General features: G+C 44.4%; 1 protein-coding gene across 2 annotated transcripts; it reads left to right on the top strand.

Annotated features, from left to right (window-relative positions):
• Positions 1 to 3,998: 3,998 nt before the first annotated feature.
• On the top strand, positions 3,999 to 7,209 carry LOC123093009 (pentatricopeptide repeat-containing protein At3g29290). 2 transcript variants are annotated; one of them, XM_044514884.1, is made up of 2 exons: positions 3,999 to 5,843; positions 6,883 to 7,209. In XM_044514884.1, the coding sequence occupies exons 1-2, from the start codon at positions 4,354 to 4,356 to the stop codon at positions 6,953 to 6,955; spliced, it is 1,563 nt and encodes a 520-aa protein (XP_044370819.1). In that variant the 5' UTR covers positions 3,999 to 4,353; the 3' UTR covers positions 6,956 to 7,209. The 2 variants fall into 2 exon arrangements, with proteins under 2 accessions (XP_044370819.1, XP_044370818.1); XM_044514883.1 differs by having other exon boundaries at positions 4,007 to 5,931.
• Positions 7,210 to 8,677: the final 1,468 nt, after the last annotated feature.

The raw sequence follows: 8,677 nt of genomic DNA, 5'->3' as shown, positions 1-8,677 counted from the left end.
AGACTCCTTCATTCACTTTGGACAGCCTATCCCAGATAAGCTTAGCAGTTTCCAAAGCACTCACTCTTCCATATTGCCCTTTGCTCAGATGGCCACAGATGATATTCTTTGCTTGAGAATCGAGTTGCTTGAATCTCTTCACATCAGTAGCGTTCAGAGAAGGTGTGACTGAGGGAACACCATTTTCCACAACATACCAGAGATCGTTATCAATTGCCTCAAGATGCATTCGCATCTTATTCTTCCAGTAGGGGTAGTCCGTTCCATCGAAGGTAGGACACCCAGTAGAGACCTTGGTCACACCTGCGGTCGACATAACTAAAACTCCAGGCGGTTAGACCAAAATCACATAGAACAAGGGAGTACCTTGCTCTGATACCAATTAAAAGTGCATTATATCGACTAGAGGGGGGGTGAATAGGCGATTTTTTTGAATTCTTCACTAAGGAATTTGCTGGTGAGGAAATTCCTAAATGAAGAACTACTTGCAGCGGAATAAGTACTCAAAAGTAAACATAACAGAACACAAGCATAGTCACCATGATGAAATGAAGACAAGCACAGAGTACAGAAAGCGTAAGCACATGATAACACAGGATGAAGACGGATAGACTGAAGAAATTGAACTGAGGAAATTGAGAGAGTCTTCAGTCAAAGTCTTCAAACAGATATGAACAAGTACACAACAACAAAAATGAGGAAATGAAAGAGTTGAGGAAATAGAACCAGTAAGCTTGGTGAAGACAATGATTTGGTAGACCAGTTCCAACTGCTGTCTCAGTTGTACGTCTGGTTGGAGCGGCTGAGTATTTAAACTTGAGGACACACAGTCCCGGACACACAGTCCTCACCGTATTCTCCTTGAGCTAAGGTCACACAAACCTCGCCCAATCACTCGTGGTAAGTCTTCAGGTGACTTCCAAACCTTCACAGACTAGGTCACTTGGCGATCCACAATTCCTCTTGGATGCTCTAGACCATGATGCCTAACCGTCTGGAAGAAGCACAGTCTTCAAAGGTAACAAGCGTCGGGTCCATGCAGGATCAATCTCTTCAGTGATGCTCAATCACTTTGGGTTGTAGGTGTGTTGGGTTTGGGTTTTCCTCACTTGATGATTTTGGCTCAAAGTCCTCGGAGGATGGGATGCTCTCAAATGACAAGTGTCAGTTTCTCTCGGAGCAGCCAACCAGCTAGTGGTTGTAGGGGGCGGCTATTTATAGCCTAGAGAGCAGCCCGACATGATAAGACATAAATGCCCCTCAATGATAGGACTGTTAGGTGGGTAGATATTTTGGGACAGCTGGCGCATAGCACAGCAACGGTCGGAATTTTGACTCTCAAATTCCTCAGGGCTATCATGTTCCTCACTGTGTAGGCAATCCGCACTGGCGAATTCCTAACTCCTCAGTCAGAACAAATTCCTCAGAGACTAGAAGAACTTCGTCTCTGTCACTGAAGAATATGACTGAATTGTATGAGATTTCTAATGGCTTCACTCGAAGGGATTGGTAGGTGTAGGATTTTGAGTTGACCATCACATGAAAATTTTTCCTTAGTATTTCGTCGACCCCCTTTAACAGTACGGTGTTTCCTATGACTCAAGAAAGAGAAAATGAAACTACGAAAACAAAAGTCTTCACGCTTCATGTTCCTCGAATGATTGTCAAGTCTTGAAGGTCACACCAATTTCTTCACTTTCAAAGTCTTCAGAAAGCCTTCAGTAATCCAAAGTCTTCAGTTGAAGAACTTCATTTTTAGGGGTCGACTTTCTCTGTAAATATCAAACTCCTCATAGACTTATAGACCTGTGTACACTCACAAACGCATCAGTCCCTTAACATATAAGTCTTCAATACACCAAAATCACTAAGGGGCACTAGATGCACTTACAGTTCTCACTGTTGGGGATTGACAACAAAGATGCGATGCACAAATTCACCAACACGACAAATATGCACACTAACCAACCCTCTTCGCTTGTAGTGAACTTTGAGAATAGTTTGAACCAACAAGTAAGGAGTGAAATAACATAAACAACGTGCACATATGACACATGATTTAACGTGGAAAAACATCCTCAAGTTGAGGAATACAAAACTCGGTTGTGGACCGATCGGTCCACACCACTTCACTATGGGAATGGTGAGTACAAAGTCTTCTCTAGAAGCTCTGGAGATATTTACAACACACTCTCCACGTTGCTAACCGGCAATAACAATAACCACAAGAGGTAAGATTTCAGCAAAGCAGAGTTTACACAACTTCTGTCCCCTTCAATATTTTGCAAACTTCTCTCAAACCGCTGAACCAAACAACACCAAATTTGATAGCCAACGAGTTTTGGAGATCCCCTTAAAATTTCAGCTCAACCAGACACCTTTTTCTTTTCCAATATGTTCGTCTCCCAAAACTACTCGGTATTAAAATTGTAGCAGCTCGAACTGACAAAATCACTCTCAAATCCGATACTCCGCTGAACCAATCCTCAAACCAGCTAACCAGATCAAAATACTCATAGTAAGGAACGAGTTCACCAATTTTGGTGCCAATCCAATCACATTTGACCCTCCAATCACCAACTTGAACATTGTCTAGTCAGGTGCAACAGATCTGGAAAGGACCTTCTTTTCTTGTTCTTCACTCTCTCACAGGTTGTGTTGCTCTCTTGTGTGCTCTCTCTTGCTCTCACAATGGCAAAGGCCACCAGCTGGATGTAGTGCCTAGGGTTTTCTCCTTGCTCCCTTCACGGGGAAGCACTCACAAACGTTGGATGCAAATCAGATCAATGGTTCACGTGTGTTTGACTTATGTAGGCTGATGTTGGGCTGCCAACACATCTTCGTGTGAAGGGAGTTGACCCAACACCATTACATCCAATCAACATATTTTCCACCAAAATAAGGGGGTTTTCAAGTAATTCTTCAAATCTTCTGATTCCAAAGGTCTTGGTGAAATCAGACAAAAATGGGCGAGGGACCATGGTAAAATGCAGAAAATTCTAGTTCTACAGTGCAAAAACACTAAGTAGAATGTGATGCAAAATGCATGCATCACCCACCTGAATATATTTTATGAAATTGTGGCCAAAGCCTGCATCGAGTTTTACAAAAGAGGAGGGACACAATGACAAGAAGCAAGAGAGCACGCACTAGCCATGACGATCTTTGAGGGAGGCGATCCACACATTCACATCTCCTCTTCAATCCATTGAGAGGCGTCACACCAAAGTGTAGCATCCTAACGACGCAGCCTACAAAGGATTCAGAGCGATAGGAAGTCATCATTTCGTTGGTTATACCACATGTACAGAGAAGGAGGAATGTCAACACGGTGCGACAAGGAGCTTTATGTTTTCTCAAACCACACGCGGCTTTGCCATACCCTTCGATAGCTCCCATCCACCTCATGCCGTCGATTGTCTTCCTTGGCCACGTCAAACAACACTAGAAACTCTCTTCTACCCGCAATCATGGGTGGTCAACCATAGATTTCACATCTCCAAGGACCTTCGAGGTCATGTTGGAAAGAGTAGGAATTTATCGACACGACGAGACGATAGTCGAATGCAGCACAACACTTTAATATTTGATACTAAGACGAATTCATACTACATCAGGAGACCATGACTTTTTTGACAACATTGAGACGAGTAATAATCTGGTACTCATCCTTTTCCTATCTCAATAGTTGCGACTGTTGGTCTTATCTCCGTCCACAGTATTCTTTTTACGGTGGCTAGAAACTCTGCACCTCGTGACCCTCTACCACATCGTCAACCTTGTTTTCCTAGCCATTTGGGGTGCGCTTCGGTCGGAATTTAAGATAATCGCTATCACGTCTACTATGGAAAACTTCCCACTATCTTGATGTCTTATTTGAAAATCTAGCAGTCATAGATCTTTCTTGGAGAATTTTCAAATTCGAGTCCTATATTTGGATTAAAAAACTGATGAAAAACGGATTTTCGGTTGGGGCCACTGTAAAGAGAGGGAAGTAAGATGGAGAGGGGAAAAGGGGATAAGGCACACTCCTCCTCAGCCTCCTCCGGCTGCAATTTGGAACCGGAGCACACCGGAGGCGCCTCGCGCGCGAGCTTCTCTGTCGCGCCTGTCGGGGAAGGCGGGGCATCTGCTTCGATTGATTCCCCTCCATTCCTGCATCATCATCTCCACCCATCCCCCCAGCTACGCGCATCGAGTCCTAGCGCGGGTTCATTCGCGGCGCGGCGGCGCTGCGAGCCCCTCCGGCTGCAGGTTCGCCAATGCGGAGGGCGGACTGCCCGGAAGGTGCTCCGTCCACTGCTCGACTCTGGTGATTGAAATCCCTGTATCCCATCTCCATTTGGCGTGGGTATGGCTGCAGTTTGGAGCGGTTGCAGCACAAGCCGCGGTTCTTTCAGCCAGGAACTGCCTCGCCGTAGCGTGAAGGGCGGCCAGGGCACGAGAGTCCGTCCAGCGACCAGCGGCCGGAGCAGAGGTGACGCCCGTCTGGTAAGCGGCGGCACGGTGACGGCGAGAGGGGCGTGTGTTTGCAGAGCGGCCCCGTGCGTCCTCGAATCTGATGTCACCGACAAGGAGGAGGCCGGCTTGGGGGTTCGGGGCGTGGAAGAGGAGCGATCTGGTGCTGCTGGTTTCGATTACCACCAGAGGCACGGGCTCCGGCGGCGTCCGGCGAGGCCGGCTGCCGTGGAGAAGGACCCTGTGGTCGCGAGAAGCGTGCCATCCGCGCCAGCTTCAGAGCCGGCGGATAAATTCGAGCATGAGGGATCAAGGCTCCACTTCCTGGAAGAGAGGGACGAGGAATTGCTGTCCAGAAGGTTGATGAAGCTCAGCCAATCCAACAAGGTCAGGAGTGCCATAGAGCTGTTTGATTCAATGCTGGCGTCCGGCCTTCAGCCCAACTCGCACGCCTGTAACTCCCTTTTGGCCAGTTTTGTCCGCAGAGGTTCCTCCGTGGATGCGATGAAGATGTATGAGTTCATGAAGGGGAAAGGATTGGCAACTGGTCACACATACACCTTGATACTCAAGGCTGTTGCGAGGAGCGAGGGCTATATCTCTGCTTTGCAAATGTTCAGTGAGATTGAGGAGTGCAATGAATCGAGGGAAACCCTTGATGTGATTGTTTACAACACTATGATATCTGCGTGCGGAAGAGCGAAAGACTGGAGGCAAGTGGAGAAACTGTGGGGAAGGCTAGCTGAGAACTCTTTAAGTGGAACCTTGATGACTTATGATTTGTTGGTTAGCACATTTGTGCAATGTGGACAGTCTGAGTTAGCAATTGCTGCTTATGAGGAAATGCTCTGCAACGGGCTTGATCCAAGTGAAGATATAATGAAGGCCATCATTGCTTCTTGCACCAAAGAAGGGAGGTGGGAGTTTGCGCTGGCCACATTTAGGAAAATGTTGAGTGCTGGCATGAAGCCCAATATCATTGTGTTTAATTCGGTTATCAACTCACTTGGGAAGGCTGGTGAAGATGAGCTCGCCTTTAGGATGTACCATCTTCTAACATCTTCAGAACTTGAGCCTGATCAATATACATGGAGCGCATTGCTGTCAGCGTTGTATAGGTCTGGTCGATGCTGGGACGCCCTAGAGCTTTTCCAAGGAATTAAATCCAAGCATCCATCAGTCTTAAACAGTCATCTCTACAACATAGCTTTGATGTCTTGTGAAAGACTTGGTCAATGGGAGCATGCTTTGCAATTGTTGTGGATGATGGAAAAAAGCGGACTGCAAATTTCAGCGGTCTCTTACAATCACGTGATACGTGCTTGTGAGGTTGCTTGTGAGCCAAAAGTTGCTCTGAAAGTATACCGGCGTATGACTCATGAAAGGTGCTCACCAGACACATTCACACATTTATCTGTTATAAGAGCTTGCATTTGGGGATCTCTTTGGGACGAAGTAGAGGATATACTGGAGGTACTATTTTTTTCTTTGTTGTTTTATTTCTGTTGAGTGGACCCTGCGCAAGCGGGAGCTACATGCACCAGGTTGCCCTTTTTTTAGCTGGTAATGATTTTGAATTTCCCATAGCATTTCTATGGACTACTCTAGTGTTCTAGTATCTAAACATTTGGTGCTTCGATTCTCAATTCTTCAAAGCTACATCACCATTACGGAAAAGTTGCAACCTCCCAGGGTCAATTGACTAAGAAAATCAACACTGTTAAGCTAAGATATAAGTCTATTGTCTGCTGTAGTAAGGTTCTTCCATACTGAGAGTGAGCAGCAAGTTTTAGGAGTATGGGTTAATCAGATGAAAATCTTAAGTAGCTTCTTGCCTAAGCTTTGATTTTCGTAGTCTTTGTTCGCAATATGAAAGGAAGTCCTGTCACATATAACTGTGTGAGTGCTTATCTTTCTAGAATTTGTTGTTCCAAGTGGAGTTCTGTTCTTTGCACAAATGAAATTCACTTGGACACACATGGCTTTATTTTCTACTTGACTGTTTGGCGTTCACATTTGCTAGCCTAAAAGAACTGATACTCCCTCCGTTCCTAAATGTAAGTCTTTTAAGAGATTCCACTACAAACTACATACGGATGTATATAGACATATTTTAAAGTGTAGTTCACTCATTTTGCTCTGTATGTAGTCCATAGTGAAATATCTAAAAAGACTTATATTTAGGAACGAAGGGAGTACATTGCATGGTCGTAAGTTACAATTGAATTAAACCTTTAATGAAGTTTTGACTTGACATTTTGGCTTTGCCTACTGGATATCAGCAGTAACCATCATATATGTAACCATTTAAGCTAACCGTTCGAGATTTGCCACTCACGTTTTTGATTTGGTCAAACTTGACCGCAGTTTTGGTTCTTTAGAATCGCCATTCATTTCCATACTGAATAGTTCTGAACATTGCAGGAGGTCGCTCCAGATTCTTCGATCTACAACACGGTCATACACGGGCTTTGTTTGCGTGGCAAGATCAGATTAGCCAGGAGGGTGTACACAAAAATGCGGAGCATTGGGCTAACACCAGATGGCAAGACAAGGTCGTTCATGCTGCAGCACATCGCGTCAGCAGAGTAGCCCTAGCACTAGCTTGTTGCTGTACAGATCCGAACGTGCCATGCAATCACATATGTAACCTACCTACTGTCACTACACTTAAACAAGCATTTTCTTAACTTGTTTGAGTAAAGATACACGTTAAAGCTGAAATGGTTATGCTGGCGCATTTTATGTTCACTGTAATGCGACGAATATGGTCAAACAAACGCGGGGAATATGCTGTTTGATATCAGCAGTCTACCGGTCGGTCGAATTCTGTTATAGTGCTCTATGCTTCTGTCTTGACTATCCCAATGATTTCAGTCGAGCGAAGCAGTGAACCCAATGTGTGCTCTGTAGTCGGAAAATGTACTGTTCACCTAACTGGTTGCTTTTGCTCGCTTTCATATTTTGGGAAACTATGAATTTCTTTTACATGTACATCGGTGTACGAAGTGTGTGTCTGTAATTTTTGTTTGAACCTTATACAGATTACTATCATGTGCAGAAAAAAGAAGGGAAAATTAGGTTTGTGCCACTATCCATCTCCCGGTTCAAATTATGGATGTGCCACCAACTCAAGCGAAGAAATTGGACTAAAGCCCGTGTGCGACGATAGCCTAAGTTTTTGTCAAGTCTTCACCTCGTTGTCGCCTCCCATAACTCATTTCTTTCTACTAGTAATTATGTACGTGCAATCCACGTATTAGGTAGGATATTAGTGGCACACTATATTAGGTAAGGTATATTTGTGGCACATTAATATTTGGTAAGATATTAATTGCTTTCTTTGCGGGAATGGTAAGATATTAATTACATGGCAGATTTCATGGGATAGCGTTGAGTCTAAACATGTTTATAACCAATGGCAGTGATGGGTAATTAGAGCGTTAAACATGTTTGGTGCTCAACATTGGAGCGATTTGAACCGCTAGATCACATGATTTGACGGTTGAGATGGTTTGAATCTGCCACTTTGGGTCTTTTTATATAGATATAGATCTAGATATAGATATAGATATGAGACCCGTCACCTTGCCACATCATTAATAATGGGTAGGAGACTCGTTTGGCCCAATTCTATCCATGCGGGCCTTACCAATTGGGGGTGGGTGAAAGAAAACTCACTCCCGTCCATTCGTCCAGTCCATTGAGGCGCATGGTGACATTAATTAACAAAATCCACCTAAGGGATTAGGATGCACTTTCAAATCGTCGCACAAAATGTAATCATGATCTTGAGAATCATATGCTATGCGAGAGCTCCCTTTAAATTTGTGCATTATTAATAATTTTTTTGTGGAATGTAAATGCACGATCATTTGGGTATATTAGAAAGTCTTCTATACTGTGCAAATCCGGTGGAGTGCAGAGAGAATAAAATAAAAAGGGCCAATTCCAGTTTTGCCCCTAACTCGAACCAACTACTCAGTTTTGCCCCTAATTTTTAGGTATGCTCAGTTTTGCCCCTCCACCGTTAGTATCACTTATAGAAATGCCCTTTTGCGCCGTTACCGTCTGGTCAAAGGACTTTGACCACCCAGAAAAAAATAGCAAAAAAATAAAAAAAAATCTGAAATTTTGTGGGATCGAAGATAGTCATGTCCGCAAGGCGCCTGCAAATTCGTGTGCCGTTCGGACACCCAGGGAGCTCGTGGCAAATGAA

The sequence above is a fragment of the Triticum aestivum genome, chromosome 4B (assembly GCF_018294505.1).
Source record: "Triticum aestivum cultivar Chinese Spring chromosome 4B, IWGSC CS RefSeq v2.1, whole genome shotgun sequence".
Taxonomy (NCBI): Eukaryota; Viridiplantae; Streptophyta; class Magnoliopsida; order Poales; family Poaceae; genus Triticum; species Triticum aestivum.
This window is presented reverse-complemented; position numbering and strand designations above follow the sequence as displayed.